General features: G+C 37.8%; 1 protein-coding gene across 1 annotated transcript; it reads right to left on the bottom strand.

Annotated features, from left to right (window-relative positions):
* Positions 1 to 895: 895 nt before the first annotated feature.
* LOC116721255 (potassium voltage-gated channel subfamily B member 2-like) lies at positions 896 to 19,850 on the bottom strand. Its single transcript, XM_032564872.1, has 3 exons — positions 19,673 to 19,850; positions 17,153 to 17,904; positions 896 to 3,774 (listed from the first exon to the last, which is right to left on the bottom strand). The coding sequence occupies exons 2-3, from the start codon at positions 17,735 to 17,737 to the stop codon at positions 1,828 to 1,830; spliced, it is 2,532 nt and encodes an 843-aa protein (XP_032420763.1). The 5' UTR covers positions 17,738 to 17,904; positions 19,673 to 19,850; the 3' UTR covers positions 896 to 1,827.
* Positions 19,851 to 24,998: the final 5,148 nt, after the last annotated feature.

Here is a 24,998-nt window from a genome sequence, read left to right as displayed (position 1 = left end):
GGGGACAAACCTGTACCTGTTCAATGAAGCTTTAAGGAAATTAAATGTTCAACATTGAGAAAGAGTTCAATTGTGTCTGTGGATTATTCTACAAAGGAGAATCACAGTATCTGGACACCCTCAAGTCTTACACTTCATAATCTTTAGTTACAGGTGAAAAACCTCCAAGTAAGAACTTTTTGGGTATGACAGCGACTCAGAGAAGAGTTTTGTCAAAAAATAAATAATTTAAGTTGTTTTAAAGGAAGTAGAGGATGTCTATAATGAAACCACAGATAAGAACAGCTGAAGGTGGAATGCAGTATTCAAAAAGACACACAGAAGCCTGTATGTAAATGGAGTTATGCTTAACTCCATTTACATACAGGCTTCTGTGAACCTCTTCTGCAGGCAGAGGGAGGAATTTCTTTCATCCTACCTCCTTGTGTGGCAGCAGTAGGAAAAAAACTGGAACAGTAAAGCTTTAGTTCCACTGGTTGGACTGTTTCTTAAGATGCATGTCCAAATCTGAAGTTGGATGTGCATTCTGGGATTTTATTACAGACACGAATGAAATAACTAAAAGACAAGAGCCAAGGTTGATTACACAGTCCATACAACAATGACAGTATAAATCTTTCTCAATACAGTCATATTCAATAAATAAGAATTGTATTTACTTTAGTAACTCAGTTCACCAAGTGAAACACATTACACACTGTTTTCAAGCCTTTATTTATATTAATCAGGATGATTTTCTGCTTTCATGTAATGAAAACATGACATTTAAAATTAGAATATTACATTAGATCAATAAAAAACAATGCAGAATTTGGGCTTAATGAAAATATGTTTAATATCTGCTTAAAGGTTGTTATTTTCAAAAGATTCTTTTAATCTGACAAACGAGCCACATTGTAACACATATTCTGATTTATTGAAAATGACTGTAGATTTGTTGCATTTTTAATTTCCAGGGTTGCTTATTATTGATGTTGCCTGTCAGAAATATGATGCTGGATATTCCGTTTTCAAAAGTGTGCATACAGTGATGAATACAGGAGTGATTACAGCTCCTTTTGCTTATTTTATCATAAAGATTCAGTTCTCTGTCGGTACAGGATTATACAAAAAGAGAACGATAGAAAAAGTTAAAAAAATTTAAATAGTCATAAAACAGAACAAAGTCATCAACCCCACATGTACTGTATTTCTCAGATGCTTACGTCTTTAATTCACTCACCAACAGATGGGAAGACCAACCGTAGAGTATATTACGTGATGAATGATTTTCTACATTTGTTGAATTTATGTGTTAACGTTGCATTGACAAATTCAAAAGTTAAAATGTCATCCTGCTTTTACTGTTACCTGTTACCCATTCTAAGCAAAAACTGCAGAGTAGAAAACAAGAGTGAAATTCCACTCTCTTTTTCCAAACAGACAAAATTGCATTCAAACAAAAAAAATCATGACACTCACAAATATTTTCATTTACTCAAGGCGTTGTTTTGCTTTCCTCTGAGTCTTACAAAATTAGCAGTTCGTCATTGGTTGTTCTCAGTCATGTCATTGTACAGGTTTGTCTTCAAGCAATTAGAACACAAACAAAATTGGTGCTCATTAAAATTGACAGAACAGAAGTTTTTTTTCTTTCTTTAAATAACATCTATGTTTGTGCTTCCACAATTTGTGCGTTCAGTGTCCTTTTGAACATGGAGGAGGTCTCAATCAGGTAACCATCCATCACTCTTAACAAAGTCATGACCATGCATTCCACAAGCTTTTGTTTCTTTTTATTTATGTGTTTCTTCTATCTCTGCTTTCAATCTATCCTTATCATTGAGCTCACATACTTGTTTCACAGGGTGGTGTCAAACTTCCATCCAAAGCAATGTGATTTTCTTGTTTTTCCCCACCCTGTCCTTGTCCTTTACCCTCTGTGTCTCCTCCTCCATCTGCCTCTCTCATAGTCACTAGCTCATTTGTGCAGTTGAGTGGGCTTGCTTTAGCTGAGCTAGAGCCAGTAGCAGCCCTTTCCATGTGATTCTTCCCCTGCTGGCTTAAGCTTGTGTGCTGCCCTTCACCTTCTAAGCTCCTGATTATGGAACTCTCCCCAACAGGGCGGGCAGACTCCTGTGACAGGGATGGAGACTGTGGTATTGTTAGCACAGACACTGTGTCAGGTGTAGCAGAACTGGGAGAAGTAGAGAACATAGAAAACACATCTTCCGAAAGTAGTTGATCAACCTTGGGTGAGCTAGTGGAGTCTTTGGTTGCTAATGGTGTCATAATTGCTGTAAGAACATCACCTTCCGATCCAATGAAGTCCACATTTAAAGTTGTAATTGTTGGAGGACTGCTATAATCATTCACTCTCTGTGGTAACAATGGCTTTTCTTCAGTTGTTGATCTTTGGGGAGTGGACACAAATTCATACAAACCCTCTTTGATTATTGTCATTGGTTGGTCACTGTCCAGGCGTTGACATGCTTCCATTGTGCTGATTTGACTTAAATCTAAGGGAGGGGGGATAGAGTGCCTCAGACTACATTGACCTTCCACTACACTTGGTAACAAAGAGCTTTTTTTCTCTTTTTCACCTGAAGAATCAACCACACCAACAAGTTTCTCCCTATTGCCGACTTTAGGTGAAGCCGGTTGGGTTTGACTAGAGGTCAAAATATCCATGTTTATTGGCTCTTCTATACATTTGTCTTGCTGCTCCTGGGTGATTCCTGTCTTGTTGTAAGAACTTCCTGCAAGTTGCTTTGCAGGAAGGTGTCGAGGAGAAGTTTTATTCAACAGTGGTTTTCCTGCTCCAGGGGAAGCCCACTGCGTGACCTCTTGGTATGGCTGGGACTTTGCTGGGCTACTGACATCTGTATTGGAGTAATGTTTGTGGTAGCTCCAACGACTAGGGGACAGGTGGTTATCTACTGGACATTTGCTTTCCTCTTTTTTTTCTACCAGCACGTCTGTGAGTTCCATACTACGGGCAAACGCATCTTTCAAATTAATCGAAACAATGCTTCCACTTCTTTTGGCTCTTTCAAGGGCTTCTCTTCTCTTAATAGCCTTTTCTTGCCTCTTCTGTTCTCTGTAGAACTCTGAGAAGTTGTTGACAATTATGGGGATGGGAAGAGCAATGACTAGCACACCTGCTATACAGCAAAGCCCTCCTACAATTTTGCCAAGCAGGGTTTGTGGATAAATGTCGCCGTATCCAACAGTTGTCATTGTAATAGTGGCCCACCAAAAGGAGGCAGGGATGCTTGTGAATTTAGTTGCATCCTCATCCTTTTCAGCAAAGAATACTAAGCTAGAGAAGATCATAATGCCCATAGCCAAGAAAAGAATCAGCAAACCCAGCTCATTATAGCTTCTTCGCAATGTGAAACCCAAGGACTGGAGTCCTGTTGAATGCCTAGCAAGTTTAAGGATCCTCAAGATCCTCATAATACGGAAAATCTGGACAACACGGCGCACATTCTGGAACTGCAGGACACTCTTGTTAGACTCAGTTAGGCAGAGGGTCACATAATAAGGCAATATAGCCAGCAAATCTATGATATTCAGTGGTGCTTTGATGAAGTTCCATTTATTAGGTGCTGACAGCAGCCGAAGCAGGTACTCCATAGTGAACCAGGCAATGCACACTGCTTCTACATGGGCTAGATTGGGGTTATCATTGAACTGGCCGAACTCATCAACAACCTGAAGCTCTGGCAGAGTGTTGAGAGATAATGAGATGGTGGAGATGATAATAAACAGGATGGAGACCATGGCCAGGACCTGTAAGAGAAACACAGCAATGAAGAATATTAGATGGCTTTTTAACATACATCATTTTATAGTTACATTTATACAAAGCTGCAGATCTTTTTTATGTTTGAGCAAACCTGGTATTGTAATAATAGATGTGGCATTCCTTTTTGTGAACTAACTGCGATGGATGTCTATTGTCTTTCTTTCCTTAGTTGACTTCTAATGAAATACTATTATGTAATAAAACTTTTCAAGTATTTGAGTTCTGTTTTTTTAGTGTCAGTTTTCCTAGCATTCCAGTGTATGTACCTTATGAAACATCAAATTCATTTCAAGTTATATAATGTCATGGTTTTGGAAATATTTTTGACCCACACCAACAAATCAGTTTAAAATATTTATTACAAAATATGAAATGTTCAGTGTTGAAGTTCTTGGGTGATTGGACGAGGAACCAGGAAACCAGGACAGACAGCGCACTGTGAGGGCAGACAGTCAGAGGTAGTTTGGAGAATCGGAGATGAACCAGATACTGCAGATGAAGAGCATAATATCTGCCAGGAAGAGGTGAGTGGGATCGAGCGAGTGGTTGAAGATTAATCCTAATGTGATCATTGTATCTCTGAGGGCTGGATGATATCTTGACAGATGATTTGCTTGATTTGATGGTCAGGAGCGCAGAGGAAGACAGAACAGGTTTGAACTCGGTTCTGCACGAACAAGGCGATTAGAAATTCAAGGCTGCCAGCTTGATTAGATTTGTCCAGGGAACTGCTGGAGATCTGTGGGTCTGACTCCAGTAAGGTGAGTGATCTGAGATGGAGTCCGAATGTTCATCTGAGAAACCACGTTAGTTAACAGTCTGGCATTGGAGTGCTGGTAGATGTCTCCCCTTATGCCATGTAATAAGAGCAATAATTAGGGCACATTCCTATCCTCATCTATGGTCTGGGCAGTGACAGTACAAGATCACAGATACAAGCAGTCAAAATGAGCTTTCTCCACAGGGTGTCTGGGCTCTCCCTTAGTAATAAGGTGAGAAGCTCGGTCACCCAGTGAGGACTCAGAGTAGAGCCACTGCTGCTCCATGTCGAGAGGAGCCAGTTGAGGTGGCTCAGGCATTTGGTTAGGATGCCTCCCGGACGCCTCCCTGGTGAGGTGATCCAGGCACGTCCCACTGAGAGGAGACTCAGGAGAAGACACAGGACATGTTAGCCTGGCATTTTCCCTCCTACTCAATTTGTTCAGACTGACATTAAAGTATAGCAGACATATGCCAAATGAAATCATAATCTGTATTTCAGACACAGAATAATTCAAATTCAGATATCCTACCAACAGAATTAATATTGATGGGATGCATAAGTTTGACTGATTGTGATCCAAATTGTACCCAATGCATTGTACCAAAATAATGCTTTCTTTAAACTGAAAGTCAAGAACAATAATTTCTCGCCAGAATATTAATTTGTGTCTGTATTCATGCTGTCACTAAGAGATGTTATCTGCACCTTAGAAACAGTAGATGTTTCCTGTATCAAGTTTTTTTTTCTAAACAAGCATCATTGTTGTTTTTCTTTGGTGTTACTCATCATTTTCTATGTTAAATATACATGCCACCATCTAACTAGAAGCATGACTGTCCATGATGATGTGCATTCTGGTCTCCATGAGAACATCAACAAAGACCCTAAGTACACCCTAGTGGTTCTATGACAACTATAATGAAAGTTGTACTACACAGACTTCACAGGCAGTGGACAGTAGATCAGACTTTCAGGTATGAATTAGATCTCAAAGGCAGTTGAATTAATACACAAATAATGATCACAAATCAGATACTATGAATAACGTCAAACAGATTTAGTGTTTTGCTCTTATAAAGTAACTACAATTATTTTGATGACATTTCCATGATTTACTGCAGTCAAGATTCTATTTATTCAGAAATATTTGAGCCAAGACAAACAGATTCAGACTCACTGTCATGATCAATCGTGTTTTATGAGACTCAACTGTTCCAAACAACTAATGGTCAAAGAATGTAATGTAAAATTTTTATATTCACAATTTACAACAGTTGGGCATTTGTTCGACTAAGTATCTCCATAATAACATGAAAATACTTACAATGAAAAATTATTGGATACACATTGATTGAAGCACATGGGTACAGAATGTTTTGCTTACAGGATAAAAATAGCAAGGTGCAGATATTAAACTGAGGTTTCATTAAAGAACAGGTTCATGCATTAAACATTTATGGCAGGGCTGTCCAGATGTTTTGTCACATCGTCAAAATCGTCAAAAAGACTTGAGGGCCAAAAAAATATTGTTTTGCCTACTCAACAATAAACTCAACAAAAAGTGTGGTTATTTAAAGACAAATAACTGGTGTGGTTGCCAATATTTTCTATTGTAAAAAGATTTTTTTTTAAATTCTGTGATAATTTTATCCAAATAAAAATTTAATGTCTTCATCTACATCATCTACATCAATAGAGGGAAGGGAGAGAGGTTCTTGCTAAAATGGTCCAACAAAATGTAGTAATAAAATAAGATTATTTATCAATGCACATTACACCTAACATGTGCACACTGTACTGTACACACTGTACTGTACTGCGTCCTGTCTAGGCTCTAAAAATAGAAGTCTTTAATGATGTAACAGTGATTTGACCATGATTTCTAAATTAAACTGCTTTAAACTGAGGGTTTTCTTAGCAAAGTAAATTACATTTTGTCGCTGGAGGTATTGCAGAAAGCACAAACTGCGGAGAGACTGGCTGAATGGAATCACAGATAGCATTTCATTTTTTTTACCTTTTCCTAGTTGGTAAACACCACTGTTCATGTTCTTAAAAAGTAGCTTAACATAAAATTATTTTTTTTATGGTTCAACTATTAGAATAGTGTTCAAAGACGATCTACAATTATTTTATATACAACCTTTGTCATGTGTTAGTCAAGTGAGCTCCAAGTCTTTCCCCTACAGCCTTTGAGAGGACACTTCAAGATAATTGTAATAGGATTTAGCGGCTAACTATAGAAAAGATAGAGAGAGGTCAGAAGTGGTTTTCGCCCAGGACAGAAAGAATCAAGCTGTAAATGACCACACTAAGAAAAGGTAGGTATCAAATGAAGCTGCAGGTCTATCCCTATCTAGAGTAATGGACACTGCTGCCTTACAGTACCATGAAAAGGCAAAACTGACTTCTAAATGAAACTACATACATATGTAATATAAATAATATCTGATATGTGAATTAGTGTGTTTTAAAGTGTATGACGTATCAGATTTCCTAGAGGCCAGATTATTGGATGGTTATTGGAAGACTAAGAAGAAAAAGTTTTGAGTTGTTACACATTTGAACATAATCCATGTGTGATATCATGCTGGGAAAACAAATGTAGGGAAACATAGCTCTCTACAGGATGCCAGGCTGTGTGACAGAGAGACAGCTGAACATCACCAGCACTGTGTGGGGAAATCACAGGCCTTCAGGTGCCTGTGGAGCTGAATCAACATCTGGCCTGCTCAGTATCCTGCACAACCCACTGCAGCAGGATACCGTTCATTGTAATTTTCAGATTTTTTTTTCCACATTAATTTTGCACATCTAATAACAAATGGAGAAAGGATTCAGTAGGGAAAGGATTCATGTTTTATGACAAACATCTTCACATAGTAATTGCTGGCTCAGGACTCCTGTGAGCCATGCTAACGGACATGTTTGATACTAACTGGGATGTACTAAGATATATAAGTGGCGGCTCCAGGTGCTAAGGGAGGACTAGGCGTTTTATTGAGAGTGTTACGATGGATCATTTGTTCTAACTGTTCTCAACACAAACAGAGGTGCACTGAGAACCCAGACATCTGCAACAGTCACCAATAAAATGGCTAGAGAATATGTGACATTTTGATATTAATTAAAGCATATATTGGGGTCGACAATATGACTGAAATCAAGATATATGCATTTCATATCAATCGATATTGATTATAATTTGCTGGGTTTTTAAAAAAATAAGTTGTGTTTTGCTAGGATAATATCACAACAACCACATATTAAATTAGATGAAAAAGAAAATAATAATCTGATATTTTGTTGGGGAGTTATGACTCCTTCAGGGGGAACTAAACCACCCTCTAGCACTGCCACTGAGATTCATACATTGAACACAGCAATAATGACCAAATGTCTGTAATTTCTGAGTATGAAACCAATGAGGAAATATTTAGTTGTAGTACATTTATTCAGCATTTACTTTACTTAGAGTCATGAAGTCATGTGACTGATTGTATCAGCCAAACCTGTTCAAAGATTGCCTGGGCTTACAGGGTCATTCCAGGAAACACTTTGCTTTACAGTTCATACAGCAGAATGGACCACATTTAGGGGATTTTCAATAACTGTATCAAAGGGAACACATAGTCAAAAACAACTGCCAAGAGAAGGAGAGAAGAAAGATGTAGAAAAGAGAGATAAAGCAAAAACAAGTAAAGAGCAGGCATATCCAAGCTTGGCCACCTTGCAGCATCTTAATGGCTTAATGGCTGCCAAATGCTGTGACCTTGGCACCCAGGGCAGATTCTAAGAATTACTTGGAACATACAAGCTGCTTTAGAAGCTAGTCGGAGGAGGAAGAATTAAGGCGAAAGAACTCAAGCCTTAGATTTGGGATTCAGTATCCCTTCTCTGATGTCACCAAAAATGAAAAGATAGATAGATATTGCTTAACTCTAAAGTTAATCCCATTGGTTGACTTATTAGAAGTCATGTATGATCCAGAATAAGGAAACAAACAGTCGGAAAATGAGGTAAATAAAGTGGCTGGACAGAGAAACCCAAGTCCTAATCAATACCTAGAAGTATTTCTGGAAGAACAAGGATCCATAGGAAAGCTGCTGTTTCTGCAGATCTCGTTTTCTATTTATATACCTCGTTCTGATCCATTGTTACAGGGAGGTAATTCAGACATGAATCAATCCGATGACCTCCAAATGTTCAGCAACTGTTACACTGCGTGTTCACAGTTCTATTTAAACAATGCACAGTACCCCAAGTACCACTGGACACTGTACAATTTCACAATAGTTTTAATAAATGGGGAGGAAGTGGATATGATGGGAAATAAAATTGGAAGATGGGGAAAGGTGCACAGGTCCTGATTTTAAAGAGTCCTGACTGATATGTGGTTAGAGAACTTGAGAGACTTCTCTGTCCCTGTTTCCCCTATAAACAGCTAGGTTCAATATGATTCACAGTGCTGGCAGGCTTGGGCTGAATATAATCTTTTACTTTGACCAAAGTATTTCTTCTGACTGGAAGTATTATGAATGTTTTTCCACTGAGCCGCAGGTGCACTACGCTAGGGCTTGAGCAATTGTCTAGCAAATAGAAAATTGTGGGTTTGATTTCTGTTTCTTCCCCTTGGGTGAACAACTTAACCCCAAGCTTCGTGTTTGTGGCAGGGAGAGTCTGGTTTGAGTGTGAAAGTGGTTAGTATGACTAGAGAAAGATTCATTTTACATAGAAAGTACTCCTGGATCAGTGCTGCTATGTTGTATTGTGCTTTATCTTCTCTCTGTTGGTTGTGACAGATGGCAGCTCACATTGATTCAGGCTTGGCTTCTGCTAGAGATTTCTTCCTGTTAAAGGTGAACATTCCTTTCTGCTGTCACTAGATACATCAGTATGAGGGATTGCTGCAGTCTGCTGTTTTTTAAATCTGACCATTAAGACTCAAAGATCAAGAGGTATTAATATAGAATTAATTATTATTTAAAATAATAATTAATTAATTTATCTTATTTATTTATGTTGTTTTTGAATCGGAATTGAATTTGATGTTTAAGATCAAGAAATTAAGAATTTTATTTTTTAATTGCTGAAATATTACCAGCGATAATTATTTACTGTTTTTATTTTAACTCTCTAACATGGTTTGGGTTCTAAGCATCAAAGATTAGCTAAAATTAAAAATAAATAAATAACGAGTTAAACAGTTAAGCAAAAAAGGTAGCATGCATTCTGGAAACTCCTAAAGGTCTTAGAAGCTGCAGACAGAGCTGCCCTGTTTTCTCCACCTTGTTTATGATACATTTTCATGTTGATTGTTCTATAAACTGCAGAACAATCTCCCTTAGTTACAGAAGCTTGCCACTAGTCAGGGTACTCATCACTATAACACAACAGCCACAACTGAAAATATAGAAATCAAATAATGCGGATTACAATTTGGTGTTAGTTAAGATAAAGTTGAATACCAAAGATAAATAGGTCTTTGTAGACCTTTCACAGAATATTATACGTATGTCTGGGACTTGGATAAAAGTATGTTAAGGTGTTTGTATTTGAATTCCAGGGAAGGCAACATTATTATTCTCAGCTACTTAAAAAATAAGATCACACTTGTCTTTTCCACTGCATGAAAGCTCTTGCTATCATAATCTGGATGCCTTTAGTCCTACAATATTAACTGGGAACTGTGTCAACAAGCTGTCACAACTGTTGTGTTCCATTCATTGCCACTATGACAGATACCTCCAAAGGACGGAAATAAGAATAGAAAATGACAGTGAGCTGCTTTACATCTACAAGGCTCAAAATGACTATAACCAGGAGAGGAAAAGTGCTGTACCTGAATGATTAATACTCAAATTCAAAAATACTTTTGTAACCCCAAATGTTGTTGTAACTCATAAATTCAGATTCTTCAAAGAGTTATTGTAAATCTTGATGGCTGTTGGCAGGAAAGATCTCCTGTAGCAGTCTGTATTACAGCGAATCTGAAGAAACCTCTGACTGAAGATTCTCTGTTTTCTCAAGCCAGTCTCCTGAAGAGGATGGTCAGGGTTGTCCATAATTTTATTGATTTTATGAAGAATCCTTCTTTGAATCATCATCTCCAGAGGTTCCACAGTCATCCCCAGAACAGAACCAGAACTGAACCAGAACAGAACCAGCATTCTTTATCAGGTTGTTGATCCTTTTTAAATCCCTGGTTTCTCATGCTGCTGCCCCAACAGATGATGGCTGAAGAGATGACGCTCTCAACAACAGATAGGTATGAAAGGGCCATCTCTTGTCTACAAAGCAAATGTTTTCAACCCGGAGGGTGTCCCCTGTTCCAGCCTCCATTACACTAACACACTATACCTACAACCACAAACTATTCCAGCTCCTCAAAAAACATAAGAAAGATTTCAGCAAGTTCTAACTAGTTCTAACGTCCATATTAATAGTCAATAGGGAGAAAAGTTTAACACATGCTTTCTCAATTTGTTCAGGATCAACTCAATCTTCTTCTGAAAGCAGTACTGAAATGTGCTGACTGCCCTAAAAAAATGTGAACTTACCTAAAATGAAGCCATATTGAGGAGGTATTGACAAATTGTTGTTCATTAATTTTGTTCTGTGCTTAACACAGTTCAGCATTCGACTGTTCTCCAGTAATAACATGTGTTCCAGTTGCAAAGACTCTGCCAGCTCCTTTGCTGTGTAGCCTGTACACTGTTGACCTTGTTGTCAGAAGGACAAACCATCATCTCAAGTTTTCTGGTGATATATACATATTTATTCTGAGTATAATACATAACCAAACAATAACACAATATTCACGATGTTGACCATAGAATGAAAAATCATGGATTGTTGTTTATAGTATTGATATTTACAGTTGAAGTCCTTGATTTGTGGGAGTTTCTAATGAAAAATCTATTTCTGCATCTCTAACCGGTGAAGTCCTCTCTTGTCTTACCTTAAAACTTCACTTTTGAACAGATCAAACTAACATTTACTCTTCTAAAAAACTGTTCATGCAAATGTTTGAGATGCTCCAGTATGGTTCTTGTAAAACCTTTATCACTCCACACTCTTGCACATACATGTTGTCTTAGGACAGAGCAGAAAAAAAGTACTTAAACATATCTATAAGTTGTCTTGCTTTACCTTCTCCTTGTTTTGGTTTTCCAGCCCTTTAAGTTTTAGCTACTGTTCTTTAGCAATAGCTGAGTCATTAAAGTTTTTTTGTTACTGGCCTACTAGAAGATAACAATAGAATAAGGCAATTTGTGTACATAAAAGAAGTATTTACCTTGAATTGTGTGGGTGTGTGTCTGTGTCTTTGCATGTTTGTTGTAAACATTCAGTGAAGTGATCAGAGGAGGTTAGAGTAGTCAGAAATTATACTTAGGAAAGAGTAGTGCTACTTCAAAACAACATTACTCAAGTAAAAGAAAAACACTTAAATATTCTGTCTGAAGGACCACATAACTGTGTTGTGTTGGACAGCAACATGAACAATACATGTGGGATAGTTTCATCCTAGTCAAACAGCCGTGTTAGTAATGGTGTCAACTGTATTTCCACGGCAATTTCTGTTCCTGCTGACCTTTACTCTTTGGATTGACTTATACCAACTTCTTGTAGGAAGTAGGTACATGTGAGAGACACTGAATTTATTAGTTTATTTATTTATTGTACTGTTCATGTGTATTATAGTTCACAGGTACCCCACCCAATTTGTTTTGTTTATTATAATAAGTTCATTCATTTTTCATTGTAGCTTCATAACTTAGTAACTGATATTTCCTTTATGTCATTGAATGCGACTGTTTTTGATGTGTGTTCCTGGAAGGTTGGGGTGCACAGTGCTCGGTTTCCGTTCTTCTGGGGAGAGTTAGGCACCGAGTATGTCAAGCTGTATTTTTGTATAAAGGTAAATAAAACCTTTTTTTTTAATTCGCAAAGACAACTCCGGATGTCATCTGTGCCTGAGCCGAGCAACATACAGATGATGGACAATCATCTGTGCAAACATAACTTGGATTGGACAGGTTTTGATGCCTCACACACTATTCCATAACAGCCTTTTAGTGTTGCTCTGTAAGACATTTGAACTGCATTTAATTGTGTCTACTATCTTCTACTTTTTAGGTCAAATAAATGTAGCGAGATCTAGATTTTGAACCTAAATGTGCGAGTTTATGAAAGACAAATTTAGAGCAGTAAGTTGTTTTAACTTTTTATTAATTTTGTTAAACATTCAAGAGTTGGATAAACTAGAGTTTTTAGGTTAGCACTTAAAAAAACTGAAAGAAGAAAAAGACAGGAGTGGGAAATATTTCCCAGTGTGCTTAGCAGCGTGTTTTTGTCTCCTGTGTGGCACCGGGAATGAGATGGAAGTGTGTTACATCGATCTAACTCTTGTGTGTCATTAAAGCAAATGTTGGTTTTATTGCTACTAACAGATTGTAAAGCTTGAGAATTCACACTAAATGTTTTGGAGCAGAATTCATTGTGATGTTTAATAAAATGTATTTATCAGATCAGAAATTTTGTTCATGTAACTTGAAGCAAGAATTTATATTATTCTAAAGAAAAGGGCATAGTAATTTTAACTGGATATTGTGAGTAAAACTAATAGAGCACAATAGAGAACTGTGTGCTCTTTAACTACAGGAGGGAATTTTTTTTCTTGCATATTATGAAAAATTTATTTCGTTTAAATTGCAGCATTAAGTTAAAACTCACAAGTCAAATTTAATGAACTTAAAAAAACATGTTTAGACAACTTGTCCCTTGTTGTTAAATCAACTTCATGAATTTTAATTTCTGAGTTAAGACCAAAGCAATTTTCTTGTTGACTTTTTCAAGGCAGCAGGTGGACTTTCATTTTCAAGGTAATCCACCTTCAAATGTTTTATAGTGTGGAAAACACTATCCCTTAATAAAACAATGCTCCCACATCGTCTTACTAACACTGTAGAATGCAAACACTCTATAAATGAATAGCTGACAGATTTTTGGACATGATAAATGGCCTCTGGAGGTTTATCAAGTCTAGAGGACCACAAAGCACTTCACACTACATTCACACATTCACACAGTGGTGGTGGTGAGCAACTGGACAGTAGCCACAGGGGCAATCTGACAGAGGCAAGGCTGCCGTACACCAGCGCCACTGGTGCTGAAAAGTTCTGCTTTACAAAGACTTGAGAATAGCTGGGTCAACACCACTGCAAGTTAAATGTCACATCAGTGAGCCACAAACACTACATTACCTAAAACAGACACCAAGGGGAGATGAACTCTAAAACTGAAAGTGAAACTTTACACATAATTGTTTCCTGTTAGATTAATTTGTCTAATAATTATCAAATCTTCTATGGGGACTGATGGTCAGTCCTTTAATATGAAGAAATTGATAAAATGAGATGCTTATGTCAATGTAGTAACACAACAGCACACTTTGACTTTCACCACATTCATCTCCAGTGTAAACAGAAGTGCAACAGAAATACTTCAAAGGCATCACATGACTTGATTTTCCACCAAATGATCTTCATTTCTTCATGTTCAGAGCCAAAAAACAGGTGCTTTTTAAACACCAGTCTATATGATAAGACAGAAAACTGTGACAGCAGCTTCAAGTAACTCTTAAGTTTAGAATGAGGAACTACATTTGATCAACAATGGCTCCTCGCAAAGGTATTTTACAGAACTGTCATCCATGTATGTGCAGGCTGGTTGCATGGTGAACCCATCATGCCACAACCTGAATCATCCTAAGTCTCTGGAGAGACAAGGTAATGGTGACTTCACAATCTGTTTACAAGTAAAGAAAATGCTGTTCAACGTCACCCGAATTAGGTGTGTTTACTTCATTTTCATCCATAAAAATGGGAACTTCACCAATATTTAACAATTATACTGCACAGCTTATCTGAATGGATTTTAGAGATCACTCAGAGTGGCTAAAAAAATCCCAGCCACAGTTTTACAGCAACTTGAGCTGAACAATGGATTTGGCCTGCCAGTCACAGCATACAGTCTAATATGTTGCTTCTTAACAGGCAGGTGCATCGCTCTGCTGTGGAAGAGAGCAATGCACAGCATATGCATTTCCACTTCTGTGAAAGTATATATATATATATATATATATATATATATATATATATATATATATATATATATATATAGAGGCCCTCATCCTGGCCGCCCAGGAACAGGCCCTAAACACCAGAGCAATAGAGGCCCAGATATACCACACCAGACAAGACCCAAGGTGTAGGTTGTGCAAGGAGGCCCCTGAGACAGTCCAGCACATAACAGCAGGGTGCAAGATACTGGCAGGGAAAGCGTACATGGAACGACATAACCAAGTTGCAGGCATAGTGTACAGAAACATCTGTGCAGAATATGGACTGGAAACCCCGAGATCAAAGTGGGAAACACCCCCAAAGGTGGCGGAGAACGCCAGAGCTAAGATCCTGTGGGACTTCCAGATCCAGACAGACAAAATGGTAATGGCGAACCAACCAGACATTGTCGTAGTGGATAAACAACAGAGGAAAGCCGTTGTGATAGATGTAGCAATACCAAGCGACTGCAACATCAGGAAAAAGGAGCACGAGAAACTAGAGAAATACCAGGGCCTCAGGGAGGAACTGGAGAGGGCCTGGAAGGTGAAGACCACAGTGGTGCCTGTGGTCATCGGGGCCCTCGGGGCAGTCACCCCCAAACTGGACCAATGGCTACAACAGATCCCAGGAACAACATCAGACATCTCAGTCCAGAAATGTGCAGTCCTTGGCACAGCCAAGATACTGCGCAGAACCCTCAAGCTCCCAGGCCTCTGGTAGAGGACCCGAGCTCAGAGGATAAGAACCACCCGCGGTGGGTGAGAAGGGAATTTTTTTATATATATATATATATATATATATATACAGTATATATATAAGGATAAAAGGGTACAATTAAAGTATTTATTCAGTTTACAGTGTGGACATGCAGGTTTTAACAAACCCTTACAGAAGAAAGCACTGACATCTTGTCAAACAATCTAGTTTTATTGAGTAAATTTTCACTTGCTTGTAAGAGTAGAAATGTTAAATAGAACAAGAGCAAACAAAACAAAAGGAAACATCCAATCTGACTAGATAATAAGTAGTATATCCAGTTCATACAATCAACTAGACAATTGTATTAATACAAAACAATACTTCCAAGGAAAATAAATAAACAAGATTGTTTGTTTTCTGTTTCCATCTCCTATCTGTATGAAAATGCAATAGTTTATCACCAGAAACCCTGACACAAATATCTAAACGGCCCGAAATTATTCTTTCCCATTTGGAAAAGCTGTTATAAACTATATTATTTTCATTATCAATTTGACAAAACAACTATGAAAATGGGGCTGCACAGTGGCACTGTTTTCTTGCAGCAGGGAGGTTCTGGGTTTGATTCCTGGCCCGGGGTCTTTCTGCATGGAGTTTGGATGCTCTTCCTGTGCATCCGTAGGTTCTCTCCAGGTACTCTGGCTTCCTCCCACAGTCCAGAAACATGACTGTCAGGTTGATTGTTCTCTAAATTTGTGCATTATTGTCTGTCCTGTCTGTCTCTGTGCTGCCCTGCGATGGACCGGTGAAAAACCAGCCCTTTGTTCTACACTTTGCTTTACACAGAGAGCCTTGGCAGAGGGCTCTTGGCTATTAAAAATTGATTGCTTCCTGGAGTCTTGGAGTCTGTTGAAGTTCTAAATTTTACTGAGTCGCTAACGTTTGGCCGTGAAGTATGTAATGCACCAGGTTGACACTATGAAGTTGACCAGAAATTGCCTGCCTGCCAGAAACAACCGTCCTCCACTGTGAAAAGAGGACCAGATGGCTTTTATTGTTAATTGAAAATTTAGAAGCGTGGCCAACAAGGACTGAATAGCTTCCTTCACTTCCTCCGCTGTCTTTGCTAAAACTACAGGCAGGCTACAATTCTATAACAGCGCAGAAAATCAACATCATCATTCAAACTTCTCCTTCAGTTTGCTGATTGACCCGGTTGAAAATTCTAACAGAGAAAAACAAGTAAATGGGAGAAAGCCCGGACTGCCTGTGAGGAGAGATTTGAATCGGCCGGAAGAGTGTAAAAAGGCAACAGGCAGGCTAGCGTCAGACTAACTGTGCTTGAATATCACGTTGAACTTTACTCTTAGTCTATTGTCAACTGCATGAGTTAAAGAAACGTGTGGTAGGTAACCCTCCAATGGGCCTAAATCTGGGCCTGTGATATGAGATGTAAGATAAAGACTTCGTAAAGACAGTTATGTATTATCAGTCAGAATGGGACCAGTTATAACAAAACTGAGCTGGAGAGAACATGGCCGACTGTTATGAAAATAACTGATCTCAGTAAACTACAGCTGTGAGCTGTAAACACTATCCACATGCCAAAGCATCAGACAAACATCCTGGTGAAGAGATGAAATAATTATAGCTGATCATTTCAGTTTTCTTCACCAGCAGGGGGATTGCGTGTGTGTGCGCATGTGGGGGTGGGAGTGTGGGGTGTGGGGGGTGTGCGGGCGTGTGCAGGCGTGTGTGTGTGTGTACTGTTACCTTTGCAGCAACAGAGGAACTGGGTTTCTCCAGGAGATCCCAAAGCTTTTGTCTTTGGTCGGGACAACAGCCCTGCTCCTCAACGTCTCCATCCTTGTCTCTCAGCGTCTCAGCCTCCCTTCTTAGCTCTTCATTCATCTGCTCCTTCTTCTGGTGATACCGCGCCTGGCAACAGGACTCTAGGTAGATCTCATCAATTCCCCAGTAGTCTAGCTCCTGACCAAAGGACAAAGCGCACATCTCCTCCATCATGTGCAGCTTCCCTGTTCTGTAGAAGTTGAGGATGGAGGAGAAAGCCATTGGATGTCTGTCAAAGAAATATTCATTCTCATGGAGACTGTAGTCATCACAAATCTCCAGCAGTGACTCATGGGTGTTGCAGTCTCTTAATCGACCCAGACGGGTTCGAGGCAGGCGATCCAGTGTTCTCCACAGCACTTCATGACTGAGACCACCTACATTGAGGTGGACTCGCCGAGAGCGAGCTTTGGTGCGAATGATATCAATTGGCTCAGGTGGGAGCACAGGAGGCGCGGCCGGGCGGGGGGTGACTTTGGGAGCGTTGAAACTCACTCTGTCTGTCATGCTGAGACGGCTGGTTCTGTTCCTTCCTGTGAATCTGAGTCAACTCTATTGGAGCTTGTTTTGAGGCCTCACTGTTTCCAAGGGATGAGAGTGTTGGCTGGTTAGATAAGACCAACAGAGCTCACTTCTCCGTGTTCAGGCCGTTCCTCTCCTGATGAGATCCATTTCTGGAGAACAAAACAGCACATGTGACAGAAGCTGGACGAGACATTTTAAACTCATCTCAGTTAATAAAGAGACTGTGCTCTGTTGAATCTAAAGAAAAACATGAAGGTGATCAAACATTGCTTTTGATATCACCCAGTTCAGTATAGAGATACTGTGAACTCCAGCTGGTTGTTATTTTATTGTTTTTATTGTAACATATCTAAAAATATCATGAAATAATATCTACAAGGCAAGATATGTTACTAACTTTCAGCACTGTTCCATGTTTCCTTCATATATAGATATTTGATTCTGGCTTTGGAACCCGATAGATGTCAATGACTTATTTTATCATCTGTTCTTTTTTATCAATCAGGGCATGATATGTTACTTATTATGAAGAGTTAAAAGGGACTAAATTAAATGAATAAACATCATTAAATTATATATTAAATGAACCTTGAAAAAATAAATATCTAATTTAATGTTAAGTAATTTATTTAAAAGAAATAATGTTTTAAATATGTCATTAAATCATTAACATGCAAACTTATTCAAGTCAATGCAGGTAATTCATTAAATGTGCATTTGTTCATATAATGGTTCCTGTTCCTGCAGTGTCACCATGAAATAATTTTATCTGTCAAACTCGCCCATCAAAATGGAGGGGCGGGGCTATGGGCGGGGCTTGTACTGGATCTATTGAACTGCACTAACTTCTGCATTCAAACTGCACGTGGTCTAGATGACCATCCTCTGCTTTTGGACTGTGTGGTCTGTATAATCTTTCCAATTAGCTCACAGGACAGCTCATGAAAATCCTCCATGACATGGGCCGCCACTATTTTCAAAAATGATCCTGTTCAGCTATCGACATGCTCTATTATATTGCTGCCTTAATGCTGCAAGCCTGGCATTGATCAGGTCTGGATGAAGCTTGTAAAACAAAATTACATTTTTTTTTTATAATACAATTACAAATACATATGAATATGGAGTCTGCTTGGTTTGGGTAGGTTTTCCCTTAATATCATGATTTGAAAACTGAAGTTTATATTTATTCATACCATCTTTTTTGGCATTAACCTTTGTTTGACAACCTGAAAAATTTGGTCAAAATTCTAAATCATACGAATTCTAAGGGGTATGGTATGTACGATTTTATAGTGAGCATCAATATAACCCTCCGCAACCCTCTGGGAGAACCTGATTGTGTAACATTCCACTAATCCACGGAGAAACTTAGGCTGCAACTCCCATGGCTCAGGTCTGTCTTTGTTATTTATAGCCAGTCTATCTTCTCCTGGGACACTTTGCTACGTCATAAACTAAACTGCTACGTCACCATAAAAAAATCAGTTCCGACTTCTCCTATTCACAGACAAACTACTCCTGGAAAGAAACCTGATATTTGTCTTCTTTTGTAGTAAACAAAAACGCAAGAAACGGACATTCATTAAAGGTTGATAAAATAAAATGCTGTTCATTTTCCCTTTAAATAAATAAATAAATAAATAAATAAATAAATAAATAAAGAAAGAAAGAAAGAAAGAAAGAAAGAAAGAAAGAAAGAAAGAAAGAAAGAAAGAAAGAAAGAAAGAAAGAAAGAAAGAAAGAAAGAAAGAAAGAAAGAAAGAAAGAAAGAAAGAAAATAAATCAGTGAAAAATGAGAAACCATGAGTTAATAGCTGAAAGCAGCAAGACGGACCAGAGACATCCACGACGTTCTTCTAATCCCTAAAACATTTCACACTTTAAGACCAACCTCGGAGTGTGTGTTCAGCCTACCTCTGCTGAGTCTTCTGACAAGCCGAACTTTTTATTTCCCAGGACAGCCCAGCTTCCAGCCGCTCCGCTCCCCTCCGGCCGCTGACCTGGGATCTTTACGTCGGCCGCTGAAAATCCACATTTCGGTGCAACGAAGAGCAGAAAACAGGGTGAAAATATGCACAGCATACAAAGGAACCGCCTGGCCCGCAACTATCGTTCCTAAGAGGACAGGATGAAGGGACCATGAGGGCGGGGAGGGGAGGGAGCTAATTGGATTTAGCGGTTCAGCACCGAGAACAGCTCCAGATCAACAGCTTGTTTCAGCTGAACTCCAGCTCGCCTACTTACTTTACTTTCCTCTGCAAGCACTAACAGCACGGAAACACAATACAAGAAGTTCGAAGTCATCCTTTAATAAAGCTACTTTTACATAAATAGTTTAGTATATTTCAAATATACTTACATTTGTGTAAGCTACTTTTACACAAAGACTTTTACACAAACCCAAATATAATTCTCAATAAATTAGAAAAAACCATCCATTTAACTTTTAGTCAGTAATTTGGTTCGAAAAGTGAAACAAACATGCCACAGATTGATCTGTATGTTTATAATTTCATCTGTTTTATTTTTATGAATTCTGCTCTGTCTTAAACCTCAGCCGGTCGCTCAGAACAAGCCAGGTTCTAGTTCTGCTTCTTCCTGTTAAAACGGAGTTTTTCCTCTTTATCGTCACGCATGCTCAGTATGAGGGGAAGCTGTAAAGTCCACAACACAACGCAAACGATTGTCTGCTGTCGCTTCTGTGTTCGTCCAGGAGGAGTGAATTCTGCAAATCAATGACTCGATGCAATCTATCTAGATGGAAACATTTTAAAATACTTTTAGTAATAAACTTTGCGCTTAATGTACTGAAAGTGCCTTGAGATGACGTTTGTTGTGAAATAAACGGAATTGAAGTGATTAATTTCTCTCAGTTGCTTTGAAACAAGAAGGTTCTGGGTTTGAACCCCAGTCAGGTCTCTCTTTGCATGGAGACACATGACTTTTGCATGCAGCAGTCACTGGGAGTCATCAGTGTCTATCTGCACTGATGCTGCAGATAGACACCAGCTTCATCAAGTCAGCACATGGGCGTAGGTTTGGGTATGGACGGTCGTGACATGTCACGACCAATATTCAAGGGATATAAAATAGTCCCGACCAATTTTTGCCATATTAATTAAAAAAAAAAAAACATATGTATTTCTTAACAAAAACAAAATAAATAAACGAAAATCTACATTGATTAGTTTAGTAAGTTGTAAGGTCCCACCAAAACTTAGACCAAACCTACGCCCTTGAGTCAGCACAACTGAATGTGGGAAATGCCTGAAAACTCGGACATTTCTTTCCGAGGCTTCCTTCAAGTTTTATGGAAATCCTCCTTTATTCTCCCGTAGGACCTGGTACCGGCCCACACGCCAACTGCTTTAATGAGCATGGTGTCAGTGATGCACTAGTCAGAAAACTGGCCCTCAGAGAGCAGGCCGATGGGCAGAACATGAAAAATGATCAAGTCAAAATCAACAAAGACATGAGAAATGATCCCATGTTCAGCTTATTACATCTGCTCTGCTTCATTAATGATTTGAAGGTTCGCAGTGCTTTCTGTGGTTCTGTCCTTGACGAAACCACTGATGAAAGAAAACTTTTGAACCACTTTGAATAATAAACAAAACGTGACTACATCATCTGTTATCGGAGATCAAATTGAAATTTTTGCTTTTACAGCAAGAAGTTGTAAAAGCCTCTTTGAAGGCATCAAATGCTTTTATGTTTTTTAGGCTGGTATCCCTAATGAAAAAAATACTTTAGTATATTTCAAATATACTTACATTTGTGTAAGTACATTTTAAGTGTACTAAATACAGTATATACAAAGTATACTAAAAGTATGCTTGTACCTGTTTTGGCATTATAACTTTAAACACTCTTAAATATAATTGTACCAAAATACACTTTTAAGAAATATATGAAATAAAAGTAAGCTTTTATTTAATATAAAAGTATATATTTTCAAAATATGCATACACTTGCTCAAGTGTATATTTAAAAGATATTTAAAATATCTTTAAAATATCTGTCAAAGATATTTTGTGCATATTTTAAAATATATGCTCAAAACAGAATTTTTTAAAATTCACTTAACGTTTACTTTAAAATTTGAAAACCGCCATAAAAAGAAGAAAAGCCATGAATTTGCCATTTTTACTCGCATAATATTGCTTTAAAAGTAGAGAGGGCCTTGATAATAGTTAGTAGTTTTGGTAAATTGAAGCTGGTGACGTCCTAGTCCAAGTTAGACAGAAACACAACAGGACAAGAACCAGATGGAAATGAAATGTGGGTCACGAAAGGAACCGAAGAGACGAAGGCTGCTAACATGTTTCTAGCTGGTGGTAAGTTTGATTAAAATGATAAACAGTACAGTACAGATAAAAACAAACTTACGTTGGTTTTAGAAATAGTTATTTTACCAATTTTATTGTGACTTTCATTATTATTACTTTAACAATCATTCAGCTTCATGTTATAACTGCATGGAGGTTCTGTTTGTTGCGACTTAATATAGTTTTCTTCCTAAACTGGTTTTAATTAAGCTCAGTATCCCAAAGAGACTTTGATATTGTGAGGCTGTTGTTATAACTCGTTCATTGTTGTTTTTATCTTCAACATATTTTTGCTGTTTAAGCAAATTAAGATGAAAGAGGAAACCAGGGATCAGGAATTATAAAATCTAAAGACATCGTCTTCATGGTGGAAGGATTTTTATTTTTTTTACACTGAGCAGCTGGTCACATTTCTATCAACAGTAAAAACTGGTGTGTTTCCAACATTAACTGCTTAATAAACATGATTTCATTTAAAAATAATTGGACAGAATTTATTCCCCTTGTTAATCTACCATTTGTCTCTCATACATTTTATTCATTGTTAGCTTTCAAGGCTCTGTGATGGACTAGTGACCTGTCCAGGGTGAACTCCGCCTCTCATCTGATGACTGCTGGAGATGGGTTTTTAAGGTAGCTTTTAAGGTAGCTTTTCTCCCTTAAGTTCACACTTAAACCAACTTCATAGTTAATGCCAGCATCAACTGATTCTATGATATTACTGACTATTTTTTCTACTTCTAACATAAACAGGCAAATAAGTCACTCAGAAATGTTTTTTCACTCCAGGCATCCGGTCCCAATCATCATCAGTTCTGATGATGTCACATACATAGCGAGTCCACAACATCCTGAAATTGTAAGTTTGACTTTTTCCTTTGCCATTTTTCTGTACTCTGATTAATTGCTCTATTGTTTTATCCTTTTTTGTAGGTTTCTGTAAAGTGCAGTGAATGGAATGTTCTGTTATTGATCCTCACTGTTCATAGGAAGGAGAAATGTCAGTTTGTCTGCAGTAATACTGGAATACTGTGACATTGTATTAAAACAATATTCTGTCCTTGGTGAAACATTTTTCACATTTCATCTAAAGTGTATCTGTTGTTTTATTGTACTAATTTTCATAAGCATGTTGTCTGTAAACTTTGAATATATTGACAATTTGTACAATTCTGTGATAGTATATTGGCGAAGTACTCTTGATAAATGTGGGTAACACTTTATTTGACGGGGTGTGCATAGGACTAATATGATACTGTCATAAACATGACATAACACCTGTTAGGAACATACTAACAGGTGTCATGAAGTGTCATTCAGTAAATAATGACACTTTTAATGAGAAGTTGCTTTAAAAGTTGGACTAGAAGTCCATTAAAAGTGCCAATTTCGCATTATTTTGTAAATAATGTAAATAACAGTCATAGACATCCATAAAGACTCCTTCAAGTTTATGACAGTGTCATGTCAGTCTTATGCACACCCCATCAAATAAAGTGTTACCAAAAAGATAATATATTAAAAACACAATGTAATTAGTTTCACCTGGAAAGTGTGTTGTAATTGATCCTTCTGTGTTGTGGTAGCCTGAATGGGAAACAAACACTTTCTAACCAAAACACACCAGAGACAAAGTGAGACTTTTTTTTTTGGTACACAAGCTTTGTTGTTCTGCTTAACTCTTTGGAGATTAAGATGCAGTAAGCACATAAGCATATCATAATGTAGCTGAAAGTACATTATGCCGTTCTAACATACATACACACAAATATATCAGGTGCTTGCTGCAAGTATTGATTTTGTGAATTTTAAGTCAAATTATAATGTTATTTATATATTTTCCTTTCATTTTAGTCTTCAAAGTTCCAGAATTTGCACATAAAATTGTTTCTCCATCAGATGACTTTATCAGTAATGTTTTTAGATGACTATGTTTTACTTGAATAAAAATATATTAAAGTAGTGCTACTCTTACTTGAGAACCATTTCTGGATACTCTACGCACCACTGGTAAGGACAATGTTTAAAGGATGAATTTGCAGTTTTTTCACCACAATGTTTAATGGTCATAAAGCAGTATACAGTGCAGAGTATGTGTCAGATTAATGTGTGATTAACCACTAAAATAATTTATCTTCATAATAAATATCAAATTGCATGTCTTAGCCCTGGAGTGTTTAGTTCCTCTTCTTTTGGCTTTTCAGTCTGGGGTCACCACAGCAGATCACCTTCCTCTGGCTCATCCTGTCCTTTGCTTTTTCAGCTTAAGATCCTGCTTCAACGTTCTGTTTCCAATGTACCGGTACCCACTATTTTTTTTTCAGAACATGTACAAACTATCGCCACACAGCCCTGCCCTCCAGGACTAACAGCATGAGAGACAACAATGTACCCATTAGGTAAAATAAAGGTTCATTTTGCTTTGCATTGTCCGTACCTGATGACAATGTTATAACGTGATCCAATTCTGTATTGAATGAATATGGGTTTTCATTATTCAGCCTATTGTTGCTGTAAGGTGTTTTGAAATCTCCTATGGGGCCCAAAGGTCTCTGCACGGCTCTGCATGGACAACATTTTAATTTCCCGTTGGGATAACATTCTTCTGAACTGAACTAAAAAACAAGAGAGACACTGACTAAAGTGGTCAACAAAAACAATAGTTAATAACTGAATATTAGAAATTGAAACAAATGAAAGAATTAGAAAATACAGACAAAAAAAAAATTAATTTATACAAGGTCAAAAACCAAAGAGGTAGTAGATTCGTTATTCCTGAGTTTAGCTTCGCTATGAGACCAGCAGATTAGTCATATCTAATTTACTGAGGACTAACAATAAAATACAAAGAAAACAAATTACAATTTTGTAAAAACCGTTAACAGAAATGTTAAAGAGCTGCTTTCTTCACC

This window comes from Xiphophorus hellerii, chromosome 6 (assembly GCF_003331165.1).
Source record: "Xiphophorus hellerii strain 12219 chromosome 6, Xiphophorus_hellerii-4.1, whole genome shotgun sequence".
NCBI lineage: Eukaryota > Metazoa > Chordata > Actinopteri > Cyprinodontiformes > Poeciliidae > Xiphophorus > Xiphophorus hellerii.
The sequence above is the reverse complement of the archived record's forward strand: the minus strand, read 5'-3'. Positions and strand labels throughout refer to the sequence as shown.